Here is a 17753-nt window from a genome sequence, read left to right as displayed (position 1 = left end):
TCCACCTGAGGAACACATCCTCAGTGTAAAGTGGGGTCTGGGTGTACTGTGCAAAAGTTTCAAGTAATATAGAAATATGTGTACGTGTGTGTATACTTCATTTTGGTTAAGATAGGAAGGTGGTTGGGAAACAGAAATGGGAATACTTAGCTTTGTGTTAGTTCAGTAATCTTAAGTGTTATTTGGTAACTGGAAAGACATAATATACAATGCACAGTCCTTTGACTTCCTTCAATATCCCCAAGCTATGCTGATTTGGTAGAATGGGCTACAGAGTAAGTTGCTGGTAGAAAATCAAAGTACCGTTAATACCCATGAATACAGTCAAAAGAGACTCTGTTACTCCCGGGCCAAGGTGTAAAGCACAGTACCAACAGTCACACGCAGCACAAAGCATACATAGCATGTACAGGATATTAGTAAAATACAGCCATGCTAAAAAAAAAGTCAAGACTCTTGAGTCCATGAATGCCACAGAAATCTGCAGTCGACCACAGTACAGTTTGTCGTCTGTCAAGTGAACACTGTGGACACCTCCAGCCCGGACGCTGAGCCATACTGCCCCCGGTGGTGCGTATCGGCACCAACGCTGTAAAGCATTGCGCTAACCACTACACTACTGTGCCAATTGAAATCAGTTTGATTGATTTAACTAACTGAAATTTAGACAATAAGACCATGACATAGGACATAGGAGCAGAATTAGGCCATTTGATCTATCAGGTCTACTCCACCATTCAATCACAGTTGATCCTTTTTTCCCCTCCTCAGCCCACTCCCTGACCTTCTCCCCGTAACCTTTGATGCTGTGGCCATTCAAGAACCTATCAACCTCCACCTTAAATACACCCAACAACCTGGCCTCCACAGATGCCTGTGGTAACAAATTCCACAAGTTCACCACTATCTGGCTATAGAAACTTCTCCACATCTCTTTTAAATGGATGGCCCTCTATCTTGAGGCTGTGTCTGCTTGTCCTAGACTCTCCCACCATGGGAAGCATCCTTTCCACATCTACTCTAGGCCTTTCAACATTCAAAAGGTTTCAATGAGTTCCCCATTCATCCTAAATTCCAACTAGTACAGGCCCCAAGCCATCAAATGTTCCTCATATGATAAGCCTTTCGTTCCTGGAATCTTCCTTGTGAACTTCCTCTGAACTCTCTCCAATGCCAGCACATCTTTTTTTTTAGATAAGGAGCCCAAAACTGTTCACAATACTCAAGGTGACACCTCACCAGTGTCCCTCAATTTTGAGGCTGTGCCCTGTAGTTATGGATACCCGCACCATAGGAAACATTCTCCCCACATCCACCCTATCCAGTCCTTTCAACGTTCCGTAGGTCTCAATGAGATTCCGCCCCCCCCCCCCGCAGTCTCCTAAATTCCAGAGAGTACAGGCCCAAAGCTGCCAAACGCTGCTCATATGTTAACTCCTTCATTCCTGGAATCATCCTCCTGAACCTCCTCTGGACTCTCTTCAATGACAACACATCCTTTTGGAGATATGGGGCCCAAAACTGTCACCAATACTCCACGTGAGGCCTGACAAGTGTCTTATAAAGGCTCAGTATTATCTCCTCACTTTTATGTTCTGTTCCCCTAGAAATAAATGCATTTGCCACCTTCACCACAGACTGAACCTGTAAATTAACCTTCTGGGAGTCTTGCATGAGGACTCCCAAGTTCCTCTGCAACTCTGATGTTTGAACCTTCTCCCCATTTAGATAATAGTCCGCAGTATTGTTCCTTTTACCAAAATGCATTATCATATGTTTCCCAACACAGTATTCTAACCGCCACTTTTTTGCCCGTCCTTTTTGAATCCACGTTGAAGTCCTGCTGTAATCGCATTGCTTCCCCAGCACTACCTACCCCTCCACCTATCTTTGTATCATCTGCAAACTTTGCCACTAAGCCATCAATTCCATTATCTAAATCATTGACAAGCAATGTGAAAAGTAGCAGTCCCGATACTGACCTCTGAGGAATACTACTAGTCTCTGATAGCAAACAAGAAAAGGCCCCTTTTATTCCCACTTGCTGCCTCCTGCCTGTCAGCCATCCATGCCAGTATCTTTCCTATAACGCCGTAGGATTTTATCTTATTAAGTGGCCTCATGTGTGGCACTTTATGAAAAGCCTTCTGAAAATCCAAGTAAATGACATCCACTGCCTCTCCTTTGTCCACCCTGCTTGTTATTTCCTCGAAGAACTCTAATGGATTTGTCAGGCAAGATTTCCATTTACAGTAACCATGCTGACTTTGACTTATTTTATCACTAGTCTCCAAGTACCTTGAAACCTCATACTTAATAATAGATTCCAACACTTTCCCAACCACTGAGGTTGGGCTAACTGGCCTATAATTTCCTTTCTGTTGCCTTGCTCCCTTAAAGAGTGGAGTGACATTTGCAATTTTCTAGACCCCCAGAACCATGCCAGGACCAGTGATTCTTGAAAGATTCTTGAACCAATACACCTGCTATCTCTTTAGCAATCTCTTTCAGATGAGATGTAGTCCATCTAGTCTAAGACCTCTCAGTTTGCCTAGCACTTTTTCCTTTGTAATACCAATGGCAATCACTCCTGCTCCATGATACTCACGGATCTCTGGTACATTGCTAGTGCTTTCCACAGTGAAGCTTGATGCAAAGTACAGTAACCATTAAATTCATCTGCCATTTCTTTGTCCCCCATTACTACCTCACCAGCATTGTTTTCCAGTGGTCCAATATCAACTTGCACCTCCATTTCACTCTTCATATAACTGAAAAACCTTCTAGTATATATTATTGGCGAGTTTGCCCTCCTATTTCAGCTTTTTCCTTCTTATAGCTTTTTTAGTTACCTTTTGTTGGATTTTAAAAGTTTCCCAATCATCCAACTTCCCACTTGCTTTTGCTACCCTATATGCCCTTTCCTTGGCTTTTATGGAATCTTTAGCTTCCTTTGTCAGCCATGGTTGCCTACCCCGCCACTTAAGAATTTGTTCCTCTGTGGGACATGGCTATCTTGTGCCTTGTGAATTATTCCTTGAAACTTCAGGTGTCTCTGCTCTGCGGGACGCTGGCACCCGGAAGACAATAAACCATCCGGGTGTCCCGTTCACATCCACAGCATCTCCTGTCTGTTCCTCTGGCTATTGAGTCCCCTGTCACTACTGCCCCCCTCTTCTCCTCTTTCCATTCCGTACCATGGACCCACACTCAGTGCCAGTAAACTGGTCTCCGTACCATTTCCCTGGGAGGTCATTTCCAACAACTGTATCCAAAACGGTATACATTATTAAGGAGAATGGCCACGGGTGCTCTGCACTAACTGCCTTTTCATCTTCACATTCCTCGTCTTGACAAATCACCTGGCTACCCGCCTCCTGCAACCTAGGGGTGACTACTTCCCTGTAGCTCCGATCAATGATCTCCTCACACTCCTGCACAAGCTGAAGGTCATCCAGCTGCTGCTCCAAAGCCCTAACATAGTCTTCACAGAGGTGCAGTTGGATGCACCACGCTGACGTAGTCCTCTGGGAGACACTGGGTCTCCCAGGACTCCAGCATCTGACATGGAGAACACAACGGCCATTTAAACTAGACGAAATACCCCTGACACAGTAGGAAAAAAGGAAGACTTCACAGAAACTTAGCTGGATGACTTACCCAGAGTCAATGACTTTATTTAAAATTAAAGTGAGCTCGTGATTGAATGAAGTTTATTTGTAACCAAGTTATGAGACTGCTTGTTCACAGAATAGTGAAGAAGCTAAAAATGAAAAATATTGAAAATGTAGTTCAATTTAAATGGTTGTCTTTTATCAAGTTAAAGTTTATTATATTTGTTTAAGTATTTAATCATTTTTTTACATTGTGTAGCATGGAAAAACTGCAAGTCAAAGAAGGAAGATTAGAAGAATCACCTGATGAAAGAGTAAGCAAGAACATGTGGACGGACCAGTTTATGCAAAAAGAAAATGTGCTTATTACTTCAGAAAATAAATCGAGCAAGGGAAAATCAACAGAATGTTGTGAGTCTGAAGAGAAGACTCAGAAATCAAAATGGAAAAATCCACTTGTCTTAGAGGCTCGGAGACCTGAAAGGATCATCAAAAGTGTGGACAGGCACACTTGCGAAAGTGAGGGAGGTCGCCAAAAACCGCCAAAGTCCAACTTGGAAAATTCTGATTCTATAGACAAAGTTAAGGGCATTATTCCAGATAAAAAGAAGTGCAAGACACTGGAGGGATGGTTAATAAAACCTGGTTTCAAAGATCCAAGAGATACAGTAGTCACTCAGGCTGGTGAAAAAAACACTATTAAAGAGGATCATGAGTTGAGAGCCCTTGAGACCATGAACTCAACTGAAGATCCACTTGAGGAGACTTACATTGTTCCTGAGAGTCCACTCTCTGATTTTGGCTGTGAAGAATGTATCCCTGGCACAACTGGAACTGAGAAACAAGAAAGTGGGAAGGGAAATCCAGGAGACTGGCTCACTGCTAAGAAAGAGAGTGAGTCTATTTTTCCTGTGCCGTTAGCCTTTGCAGGTAATAACCCTCATGAATCGGAAGCTGACCTTGCATGCTTCACGGCCAAAATGTCAGAAAATCTTGAGGACCCTTCCCTTTGCCACGAAGTTCATTGTGTTAGGACTTATTCTGGTAATAAAAATGAGGAAGATATGATGGAGGTGGACAGGGCTGTACAATGTGAATACAAGGATTCGTTCTCAAAAGTAAAGAAGAAAACAGTTCATGGTTTAAAGGAGGGGGTGCTGAAGCCAGAGCAAAAAGCGTACCCGTCAACAAGTTCCCCTTCACAGCTGGGAAGTTCGAAAGGCCCAACAAAGGTACCTACAAAAATCACTGATCATTTCGAGTACCTGATCAGAAAACCGCAAAGGATAAACGATAAGAGGTATGATTCCTTCATTAACGTTTCTGTGTTCCAGTAATCTAAATGTACAAAGAAAGCAGTGAGTACTAGACTACCCAGGGGAGCTGTGTTACTGACGTATGTAAGATGAGAAGTGTTATACAGATAACATTCTACATATTTAATATTCTCTTTGTTTTCAAATGATATAAAGCTCTTGTTTTAAAATTTCTAAGATTACAAATTAGGAGCACAAAGGTGCCTGTGTGTTAATAGTCATCTAGTGACATCTTGATTGGTTGGTTGGGTCTGATTTGGAAGCAGGAAGTAAAGAGTGGGCGGTGGTTCCTGTGCCTGCCTGAAGTTGATTTGCTGAACAAATTGCAGGAGTTCAGCACGGTACAGAGGCCTGAAACCTGCACTGCAGCAGAATGAGTTAGCTAAACTTGCTGTAAATTGGACACCTGATGAAAGTATTGTTGGATAGAATAATTTCATGCATGCTGCTGCACTGTAGTTGTTTTTGTGTTTTGCAATCATGAAGGTTTGTAGCAAATGTGGTTGTGAAAGGCACTTCAATTTTGTTGAATTTGCTAGCTTAGCAGATAGTTGCAAAGAGTTGGTGAAACTGTAGTGTACTGCATTTCAAAGGGTGTACAGCAATTAATAGTAGTAGTTACATATAGTAATAGTAATTGTAATGTATGGTAATATTCTACTTGTCTGTGGGGCCATCAGTTTAACTGGAAGGGTTTAGAGTGCTTTCTTGAAAAGAATTGTGTTCTAAATGCTTGAGATGCCTTTTAGCTGTTACATTTTTGCTCAAGCTGTCTTATATTACATAAAGTTCTGATAAAGTTGTACTGGAAAGGAATTATTTCCAGCATTGGTACACAGCACAAATCCTTCTGCTTTCTAAATGGAGCCACCTGGGTCAGTATCCATGAAAGTAAACTTTTCTCCAGTTAAGTGTTACAGAAGCTAAATTTGAAATCTGAACCCTCAGCAGCTGTGAAATGATTTAAGGCTCATTCTTTCCAAACTTGATCTGTAAATGAAAACGAAACTAAAATAGCAGTATTCATCTTTACTTAAATTATCTTGCAAGCTTAGTGAGATCCAAAAATGGTTGATCCTACATCTTCGTGGCATTGTTCCTAGTAGGCCAAAGATAAAGGGACATGTTAATGAATGTTATTAATTTCAGCAATGAATAAGATCTGTACCCAGTGATAGATTCTATAGGTAAAGGTCCAGACAAGTTCCATTATTTTACTTGGCATTAAGAGGAAATTTAATACTATTCTAGGTGAATTGTATTTTGTGGGTTTAAATACATAAAGCATGCAATTCTTACTCTGTGTTCAAGCAGTCAAGTAAGCAAATTGGCATTGTAATGTATGTACATTGTTTGAACACTGATGCTCCTTTATGATCGGGGTTGTATGTACAAATCTATGGAACTCAAAATCATGTATAATACCATTTATTGTGGCATAGGTAAAGTTATCTCCAAACTAGTGGTACAATAAGCACAGATTCACCTCTAGTAGAATATCTTCATTTATGTCTGAATCTCTATTAGACGATTTGCTTGAGATTTGTCTTAATATTTGTATTTGGTATGTAGGGGTTGAGTCACATCCAATAGATGAGATGGTGTAATTCGTTAATAGTTTCAATCACTGGCTTCTGGTGAAATCCATTGTTCATCCAGGGGATTAGGATAAAAGTGCAGCCTGTTTCACTTGGAAGCTGATTGACAAAATCCTGTGTATGATATTTCCGGTGCATGGTAGTCGGGTTCCAAACCTGGGGTCAACGGACCCCTTGGTTAATGCCAGGGGTCCATAGTGTAGAAAGTTTGGGAACCTTTGTTTTAAATTAACTTAATGAGAACTCAAAATTTTAATCTTGTTGTTACTATATTTTTATCAGAGTAAATTTGCTTCTATATCCTAAATTATGGCAGATGTTTCACTGTGAGGTGTATAGAGGATACTGATAGACTTGAAATACCTTTGTCCATTTGGCACAGCCAATATTGATTTACATGTGAACATTAACATGTACGGATATTTTATCTATTAAGAATTGGTATTTTCAGCACAGACTCTAGAGTAAACACAGCTGCTTTCTGAGACAAAGAAACTGCTAAATTGTAGAGATTTTGACTCCTAACTGGATTTAGTTTTATTTATTTTGAACTACTACCGAACAATTGTAAAGCGTAATTAATGTGTGCAGCACTTAAGCAATTACTTTGGAATGAACCTATTTGTAACTTTCTATGCCTTATTGAAATCCTTGTTGTATCTAACTTTACTTCATCCTCTAACAGTGAGTTTCAGATGTCACTTACATTTTTTTGAACACTTTTCCACTCCCACTTTTCCAAATGCAATGTTGGCATTTATTTCAAGAGGAATAGAAGATGAAAGCAAGGAGATAATACAGAGCCTTTATAAGACACTAGTCAGGCGGCAGTTGGAGTATTGTCAACAGTTTTGGGCTCCTTGTCTCCGAAATGTGTTGTTACTGGAGAGAGTCCAGAGGAGGTTCATGAGGGTGATTCTGGGAATGAAGGGGTTAACGTATGAGGAGCGTTTGGCAGCTTTTGGCCTGTACTCACTGGAATTTAGAATACTGCGGGGGAGGGATCTCAATGAAACCTACGGATGTTGAAAGGACTAGATAGGATGAATATGGAGAGGATGTTTCCTGTGGTGGGGTATCGGGAACTAGAGGGTACAGCCTCAAAATTGAGGGGTGACCCTTTAGAACAGGGGTAGTAAATCTGTGAAATGCTCTGCCACAAACTGTGGTGGAGACCAAGTCCGTGGGTATATTTAAGGTGGAAGTTCATTGTTTCCTGCTTGGTCAGGGCATCAAAGGATATGATGAGAAGGCTGGTGTATGGGGTTGTTTGGGATCTGGGAACAGCCAGGCGGAACGGCAGAACTGACTCAATGGGCTCAATGGCCTAATTCTGCTCTTATGTTTATGAACTAAATCCTATGTGTCTTATACCTCTCTATTATATACCCCTTTGAGGTTACCGCACAGGCTGCTATACTCCAGAGAAAACAATTGTAACCAATCTCATCTCTCCACATAACTAAAATTCTCCAATCCAGACAACATCCCTGTGAATCTACTCTGTGCTGTCTCTGTTACAACCACATCCTTCCTATATATGGCGAGCAGAACTGCACACAATACTCCAAGTGAGATTTCTGTGCCGTAGAAGTGACTGTCATATTCGCAAAATTGAATGTGTTCCTGGTTACCAAATCTGCAAAACCACTTTAAGCTGATAATTTAATACCATTAGGATGGTGAATATTACAAATCTGCTGCAGCATCCCTTTATTGCACGCTTTTGGTTTCATTTTCCATTTGTGCAGTTTTGGTTTGTACTAAAAGAACAATATACCTGCAAAGAAAATGCTCTACATAATATCACCAAATTAATTCCTGTTTTCAAGATGTTATTCTTTGGAAGGAAGATTTCCTTGTTGTAATTGGTGCTTAGAATATCTTGAGGAGTTAGATATTTTAAGCTTGAGGAAGATTGGAAGGGTGATTTATGAAAGGCTGCTTCCTCAGGTTAGCAGGTTAGGATGGTAATGAGTGTCATCACTTGGAAATCTCAGGAATCCTCTTATTTCAGATGTCTCTGGCTACTCAGACATTGTTTAACTCTGGCATTTTGATATTAGGAAAGGAAGGGGTAGGGAGATCAGGGTTACAAAGTGACTCTGGGTACAAGATAGCAGAGGAATGTATGGGACCATAATGGCTTACTCCATTTTCTCAACTATTTATTACAGATATATTTTTCCTGCTATGGCAGTTACTTGCCACTGTATCAGTCCGAGATTTCTTGCTTTTAAGAATGGATGGTTTTATTTTTTGGAACTTTTCTCTCTTGAGCGAAGGAGGACGAGAGGTGACTCGATAGAGTTGTACAGGATGATAAGAGGCATAGGTCGAGTGGACAGCTGGAGATTTTTTTTCCCAATGCAGAAGTGGCTAATACAAGGATGGCATAATTTTAAGATGTTTGGAGGAAAGTATAGGAGGGATTCCAGAGGACACACTGCCAAAGGTGGTGCTAGAGGTAGATGTATTAGGTACATTTAAGAAGTTCTCAGATAGGCACATGGATGATAGAAAAATGGAGGTCCGTGTTAGGAGGGTTTGGTTAGATTAATCTTAGTGTAGTTTAAAGGTAGCACAACATCGTTCGCCGAAGGGTTTGCACTGTACTGTAATGTTGTATCTTCTATTATGGGTACAATTTTCAATAAAAATGAAAACTGTAGCTCCTGGTAATTAGCCCAGCTCCAACCTTGTGCTGAAGCTGTGGTGGTCAGGAGGGTTTGCTGGTGTAACTGGACAAGCAGGCAATCAAAATGGCTCAAGATATTCATGGACACAGGATACTGGTTTCCTACAAGCAGCCTTTCAGTTTTGCTAGGGATCTTTGGTGCCACACTTGAGTAAACATTCTTTTAAGGTGCATGGAGGGATATGGTCCCTGTGCAGGTCAGTGGGACTAGGCAGAAAATGGTTTGGCACAGCCAAGAAGGGCCAAAAGGCCTGTTTCTGTGCTGTAGTTTCTATGGTTAATTTGGGGCAGGTATTTTTACTTACACTGCTTACAGACTCTCAGCTGGAACTGATGTGGTGTGGACTTGGTCAAATTGAAAGCTGGTTTCTGTGTGACTATTGCAGACCTTGGAAGAAGATCGGGAAATTATTGACTTAGTTGATTTGCCTGAAGATAACCGGGAATATTTCTGATCTGTCTTTTGCAGTCTTTTGAGCTCTCTCAATACCGACGATGGGGAGGTTCATAGACCCCTTTACTTTTCTTAGTCATATAATTGTCTTCCACCATTCTTCTTGAAAAGCTTTGATCTCATTGATCATGAAATTGCTTAACTGGAGATCGTGGGTAGAAATGATTGGTTTTCAATTCCCGATGCTCTCTGTAGGGAGTTTGTACAGTGGCGGTGTTGAGTGGTACTTGCTGGTGCTCTATAGCACCAGCAGAAATTACAATAGCACCACCAAGAAATGCAGCTGCTTTCTCTGTATAGTTTTGAATACAGCTTGTTTCTCCAGTTGATCTAGTGAAACAGCACCCTCCATTACCATAGCACCCACACAGCAATAAAGTTATAAACTCTGTGCTGGTCTAAGGTCAGATCCACTCTACACTTCTGCTTATTCGTTCGTTGTCAATGTCTTGCCATTGCTGTCCTCAGATCTAAGATCACTTAAGGTGGTGATGTCACTCACTCTCACTCACGCGAGAGATTGATGGTGTACGTACACTGTGCTTTTACAAGCGAGCGTGGGCCTGGCACGTGCATTATTTTGGCTGGCGTGAAAAATGGATTAACTTTTAGTGAGAAAACGACCTCATCCAGAGGAATCAGTGGTGTCTCAGCCTGAGCCTGTTTTAATTGAAAGTGACATGCAGAAAGAAGTAAGTGGGGATGAGGACGACAGCAGTTCATTGAAGGAGTGTGAGGGCAAAGTAGAGGAATAAGAAATGGAGTGGGATTCGGAAGAGAATGTGGATGAAGCTGCTCTTAGTGCTAGTAGGAATACTGTTAGCGATGTTAGTCAGCAGCCTGAGGAAGGACCCCGTCGGCCAGCATTGAAAAAGTACCCTTCGCAACAGTTTGGCAATCAGCAAGGAGTTTTATTCGTGGCTGGTTTGACCTGTACTCCTGGCTGGAATATTCAATCACAAAAGATACTACGTTCTGCTTCGCATGCAGGCATTTCCTGTGTGGAGGACATGGGTTCCATTCTGAGTCTACCTTCACTGTCACCGGTTACCACAACCTGCGGAAGGTTACAACGGCTTTCAAAACCCACCAACAAGTGCAGCTTATATGTTTGCTATGGAGGCATGGGCCGAATGCAGATTGAGAAAACAAGACGGTTCAAGATTGGGAAATATGCTTGATAAAGGACATACAACGATTGCCCAAGAAAATCGTGAGTATATGAGCGCAGTGGTTGAGTCTCTACGCTATACTGCGTGCCAAGGCATTGCCCAGCGAGGACACTGGGAGGATGATGGATCTGGCAATAGGGGAACTTTGAGTTGCTCACTGTAATTGGGCAGTTTAAGACTATAGCTAAAAAAAAAAAGGACAATTCTGGAAATGCAAAAAACACCCATCATGATATCCAAAATGAAATTATGGGTATTATGGCAGATATGGTCAGATGTCAGATAAGTGCAGAAATCAAGGAGGCTGGATATTTTGCCATCATAGTGGATGGAAGTAAAGACTTGAGTAAAAAGGAGCAAATATCAGTGGTGGTGCGGTATTTGAATAACGAAACAGTGCTTGAAGAATTCTTGCACTTCACTCCAACAGAAGGGCCGGACGCAGAGTTGCTTCTTAAAAGCATTGAACAGACACTCGCCCAGTGTGTTATTGATAAGAACGCGTGTATAGGTCAGTGTTATGACGGGGCAGCAGTGATGTCCGGGTGCAATAACGGGGTACAAGAGAGATTCCGCAGGCATTATATATACACTGCCATGCTCACAGACTTAACCTTGTTTTAGTGGATGTTGTGAGCAATGTACAACAAGCGGGTGAGTTTTTTGAAACTGTGCAGCTGCTTTACAACTTCTTTTCAAACTCTTGCCCACGATCTTTTTATGAAGAAACAGAGAGCTGGAATCAACTGCACAGCCCGTGGAGTTGAAGAAATTGTCAGATACACGCTGGGCGTGGCAGTATACAGCTTTGTGGGCTATAAGGAAATCACTCCCTGCCATTCTAGCTACACTACAGGACATTATGGGTCAACCAGATGCATGGAGGAAAACGGAGGCCGGAGCTGTAAATGGACTGATTGACGAGCAGTTTGCTTTACTTCTCACTCTGTTTGAGGATTTATTCCGAGTCACCAAGTTCATGTCAGACCAGCTACAATCTCCCAGTTTGGAGCTTTCATCTGCTGTGGACTTGGCTCAGTCTGTTATCAATGCACTCTCAGCAAAACGGGGAGAGGAATCATGGAGTGAAATTCAGGCAAGAGCTGGGGACCTGTGTGTCAAGGCCAGTATACGGAGCAGACCACATGAAAGGAAAGAGGCCCAGCCACCCACTGCCTACATGATTTTGTTGTTGAGGCCCAAACTGAACGCACACCTGTCACATCCTCTGATGACCTTTGCAAGCACTGTTTCTATCCGGTTATAGACAGACTTCTGACTGAAATGAAAAGACAGTTCTCAATTGAGACTGGGGGTGTTCTGACTGGAGTCTGAGCATTGAGTCCCAAACACAAGCTCTTCCGAGACAAGAATTGTCTTTGGCCAATGGCCCAATACTATGAAGTGACTGAAGTGAACGTGACTGCAGAGCTACATCAGGTTCAGCATCTGCTGGAAACAAAACCAGAGCAAGGACAGACAGACAGACAGTGGAATTTCTAGCTCTAATGAGACTCTACCGCGATGCGTTTATAGATTTATACAAACTAATCTGCATATCACTGACTCTGCCTGTGACATCTGCCTCATGCGAACGGAGGTTCTCTTGCCTCAGACGCCTCAAAAACTACCTAAGAAATAGCAGCGGCGATGCTCAGAACAGCAACTTGGCCCTGTTGGCCATAAACAGCCGGAGGACCAAGGCACTTGACATCCAGAAAATCACTAATGCTTTCGCCACTAATCACAACAGACAAATTGTGCTTCTCTGAAAACATCAATGGTGAGCGCAGTTGAATTTTTGAAAATTTGGGCCTAGACTAATGCTGATTATAATTATTATTTTGTGGTGGATACCCTATAGTCCTTATGTTTCCTGAAAATTCTAAAATATTACATTTACTGCTATTAAGCCTACTGGTTTTGCTTAGACTTCCAAGCAATGATTCTGTTAATTTTTGTTTTAAATTCAGTAGCCAAATTTATTGAGGTATTGCATGGTCAGAGTACGATTTGTTCAACTCCTAGTAAAGCCTTGCATCTGTTCTTTGCCTTATTTGACTTTAATAACGATGTATTTTTTGGCATTGTCTGTCTATGTAATGCGAGTAGTAATGGACATGTGGGTTAGTGTTGTGTTTTTCAGTTGAAAAGCACGCATTTGACGCTGATTGTGGGATTGGTGTGTGATTCACGTTGTGCGCTGTGGGTCCGATGCTCTGTTGGTTTGTTTTGTTTATGCGCTGTGTAGCCCGGGTTGTCTCTGATGCTGTTGACACTGTCACAGTTCACTTCTATATTAGATCTATCAATTGCTGTTGCTTGTGAATCAACAGAGGCATTTATAGTAGGCACATAATGTTTGAAACTGACTTTTGTACGCCACGCGTCTGGCCTTGCAAATACATATTACCATAGGGTACATCCCTCAGCACCATCACTGAATAATTCAGCCCCACTGTAGCACCAGCAAGAAAAAATCTCTGGCGCTGCCAGTGAGTTTGTACGTTATCCCCGTGATCACTGAGTGCCCTCTGGGTGCTCTAGTTTCCTCCCTCATTCCAAAAAGACACATGGTTTACAGTTAGTGAGTTGTGGGCATGCTGTATTTGTGCAGGAAGCACAGCAACAATTGCAGGCTGCCCAGCACATCCTCTGACTGTGATGCAAATGATGCTTTTCAGTGTATGTTTTCATGTACCAAGTGCATTATCTATTCCATCATATTCCACTGTAAATAATACTTATGTCGTACAAAATGAAAATGAATACAGTAATACCTGTCTATTGTGGTTTTTGCTTGCCACTGTGCACGTCATATGATAAACTTTGCTGATGACTATCTTTGTTATCTGATCCCTTGTGGCTATTTGCTTGTCTTGCCAACTTATTTGGGGATAATGTCGTGTCTTAATAGGATCAGGATAGATTAGGCAAAGAGACACATTACTGCATATACTGAGCCCAGAGGTGGGGAAAAAAAAAGCAACTTGAGGAATTTGGCCGGTCAGGCAGCACCTACAGAGGAAGGCTATTCCCCTGGACTGAAAGATCTCCCCTCAGCCTGCTAGCCCAAAGGAAGGATCTTGACCCAAGTTGTTAACTCTCCATTTCCTTCTACTGATACTACCTGACCTGCTGAGTTTCCCTAGCAGTCCTTGCCAACTAGGTAGGAATTGCTGTGCAGCACCTATGCTGAAAGTGCGTATGTATACTGAGTTTAACTCTGCTATGCTCTCTACACTTGAATACCCTGTTGCTCCTCGTTTCTGTTCTTACAAAAATGTCATTTGGAAAGAGACTTTGAGTTGCCTTTGGAGTAACAGTGCATTCCATTTAATTGCACCATTGGTTAATTGGGGCAGCTACTTATTTGGGAGAGCTCTTAAAGAACAAAGACTAATCGAGAAAATAGCTGAAATTCCCTTCATTTATTTGGGACATTGTGCCACTTAATTGGGACAGGAGACTTGCTGAGGTTTCGAACTAGGGTCATCTGCAGGCATATGCAGGGCCATTAGACACTACACCATGTTTAGAGGGAACATTTTTCAAATAGTGTCAGTTGCGTGTGTTTGTGTGCAGAAAGCAGTGAATTTGTTTTTGCCGAGACGCTGGCAGTAAGACAATTCAGCACTGTTTTGCTCACTGGGGTTTCAAACATTCAGGAATGAAAATGAAATGGTTTTACTACTTCATAAAGTTAGGAACTACGAAGGATTTGAAGGTATCTGCAATCATCTTGACTGTTACAATGGAAAAGAAGATTTAGAGGATGCATTCATTGAAAACATTGTATGAAGGCAGTCCATTATCTGCTCTTTCTGATCTCCCCCTCCCCCTCCCACTTTCAAATCTCTTACTATCTCTTCTTTCAGTTAGTCCTGACGAAGGGTCTCGGCCCGAAACGTCGACTGTACCTCTTCCTGGCCTGCTGTGTTCACCAGCATTTTTTGCGTGTGTTGCTAGGTGTCTGCTGATTTTCTTCATTACATTCAATCAAAAGGACGTGTTGGCATACAGTGGATGAATTCCTCCGATAACTATTAGGAACAACTAACACAGTTTTATCATACAGTAGTAGTACTATTAGTGTCCTAATTTTGTATTTCATTTAAATAATTTATTTTTTACTCAATTAAATGGTGGTTTGTCTTTTTTATACCTTTTTAACAATTTCCATGAAACTTTGGTGAATTGGAGAAACTGCTTAATAAGGCCAAGATGAATTGGTAACAATGTGTCCCAATTAACTGGAATCCACTGTACACCTTTGCAGGAGTTCGTTCACTTAAGAACAAAAGGAAGTAAATTTAAAGTCAAAGGTTGAAGTAAATTTATTATCAAAGTACTTTTAATGTCACCATGACCTTGAGATTCATTTTCATGTAGGCATTTACAAGAAAATTAAAAAAAATAGAATTTATGAAAACCCATATATAAGCAATGACTGACACACATCCAATGTGCAAAAGAGGATAAATTTTACAAATTATAAATTTTTAAAAATAATGCTGAGAACATGAATTGTTGAATCCTTGAAAGCAAGTCTGGGGTTGTGGAGTCAGTTCAGTATTGAGGTGAGTGGTTCAGGAGTCTGATAATTGTTCAGTAATAACTGTTCCTGAACATTGCCGTGTGGGACCTCAGGCTCCTGTACCTCGGCAGAATAAATCACAGGATTTCTGAAATTAGTTTAATTATTCTTGAATTGAAAGCTTATAAACAAATGAAACATGAATGAACTCATTTTTTAAAGTCAACTTGGAATCAGCAAACATAAAATGGTCTTATTTCATTCTTGATTCACATACTTAATGCTTAGTACATCAGCTGCAGATCATAATCCAAAACCTATTGGGAATATCATCAGTGCTGAGTTCCCATTAATTACAGACAGCATGATAATGTAGATGGTAGTTGACACCAACGATTGGAAGGTTGAGGTTCAACTCTCACTGCTCTATGTAAGGAGTTTGTACATTCTCCATTTGACCATGTAGTTTTCCTCCCACATTCCAAAGGATTACCTGGTTTAGGGTTAGTAAGTTGTGGGCATGCTATGTTGGTGCTGGAAGCCTGGTGATACTTGAGGGCTGCTGCAAGTATGTCATCAGATTGTGTTAGTGGTTGATGCAAATGACACATTTCACTGTATTTTTCAAGGTGCATGTGACAAATTAAGTTATTTATCCAGTTGTCTGTGTGATACAGGCCTTGCGTCAATGCTTATAATTGGTTTGATGTGAAAGCAAGACGTGCCTCAATAGAAGTGTTGGTCTGTGTGGCATTAAAACTTAAGCATGCTTACATTGATGTAGCCAGGAGTTATTGCACATAGCACCCAAATTTAAAATTTTATCTTTCACGAGTGATTAATGGAGTTAAATTTTAAACTATTTTTGTACGACATATTTTGAAACAATATTGTTTGTGTTTCAATTTAATCTTTTACTTAGCTCTAAGTTTTCTGGAAACTCTTGGTTATTCAGAGCATTTTTAAATGTCATTGAAGCAACATGCCATTTGCTATTAATGTCATTAAAATAAGCTTGTACAATAGATATCGTAAGGTTACAGGTTTCTGCACAGTGTAGCTTGTCATTCCGGGGTATATTTGCATTGAATGCAGCATGTTGTGTAATTGACAGACAGTAAACTACTACATCTGTAGAGGTGCTACAGTAATGTGTATGGCCAGCAATGGAAAGACTAGGAATCAGGAGCACTCGTCTGCTTCTGGGCTGTTCTACTGGTGCCGTCAAAAATGGAACAACCTGTAAGTGAATGTTTAACATCCCCAATACATTGGCTACATTGTGCATATTCTGTAATCACCTGATCTTAAACTATGGTACAATTGACACATTTCTGAGAAGCCTCCATGTTTATGTGTCAAAGTTGGGAATGTTATATCATTGCCTATATAGCCTGCAACATGAACGAGCATGTGCCGACATAATTCTGAGCTGAGATTATATAGGCGATGGGAAGAAAGTATTCTATTTTTTTTAACTTTCAAATATTGATTTGAACTTTTTGTGGGCAGTATTTTGACATTATCTCACTTGTTTCACCCCCATTGTCTTTAAAGGCTACATTACACTGCCGTTGCTCATAGGAGATATGGAGAGATTATGCTTACCAATGAGAGAATTTTTCTTTGGGCAAGGCACCTACTGGGTTTTAACCAGTATAGTTCCAAAGGAGATGAGAGTGTTTGGAAAGTAATTTAGTAATTATGCTGGCTGCAGCATTTGTAAGGATCAAGGCAACAGTATATTGAGTTGACCATGCCATTTTTTTCATAACCAAGATGTCTGCATTATATTAATACAGTTTAGACGGAATTATAATTGTTTGCCTTTTTCATCTAATTTCTTAATAGTCTGTAGGGACAATCAACATTCAGGTTTAACTAGAGACCAGTCCTTTGTGTATCACCTCACAAAGGGCAAGAAAGTGTGTTTTTAAGTAAAGCATTGTCAACTTTGCATAACAATGTTAAAATAATATACCACAAATATTGATCAGTGTCTTTAAAGTTTTCCCCATGAGACTACTTTAAGTTTTTAATTTAACCTGAAAAGCAGGAGATTCCCTTCCCAGGACATCAGCGATGTCCTCCTTCAAAGAATGGAGTTTTCCTTCCTCCACCATTGATGCTACTCTCACCCGCATCTCCTTAATTTCCTGAACATCCATGCTCACCCCATGTTCCTACTGCCTTTACAGGGATAGAGTTCATCTTGTGATTACTTATCACCGCATGAGCCTCTGCATCCAATGCATTATTTTCCATAACTCCACCATCTCCATAGGGATCCTGACACCAAACACATCTTTACCTCAACACCACGGTTCCCTCATCCATTCATCCATCCCCACGAATTTCCTTCCC

General features: G+C 41.0%; 1 protein-coding gene across 2 annotated transcripts in view; it reads left to right on the top strand.

Annotated features, from left to right (window-relative positions):
* Positions 1 to 17753, top strand: part of parga (poly (ADP-ribose) glycohydrolase a) — a 184294-nt gene that overhangs the window by 7462 nt on the left and 159079 nt on the right. For both annotated transcript variants that reach the window (XM_072282825.1, XM_072282824.1), the window contains exon 3: positions 3874 to 4914. In XM_072282825.1, coding sequence (XP_072138926.1) covers positions 3874 to 4914 — 1041 coding nt within the window. The remainder of the gene's footprint in view (positions 1 to 3873; positions 4915 to 17753) is intronic.

Source organism: Mobula birostris, chromosome 18 (assembly GCF_030028105.1).
Source record: "Mobula birostris isolate sMobBir1 chromosome 18, sMobBir1.hap1, whole genome shotgun sequence".
Lineage (NCBI taxonomy): Eukaryota > Metazoa > Chordata > Chondrichthyes > Myliobatiformes > Myliobatidae > Mobula > Mobula birostris.
Note: the sequence above shows the minus strand (reverse complement) of the source record. Positions and strands in the feature narration are given on the sequence as shown.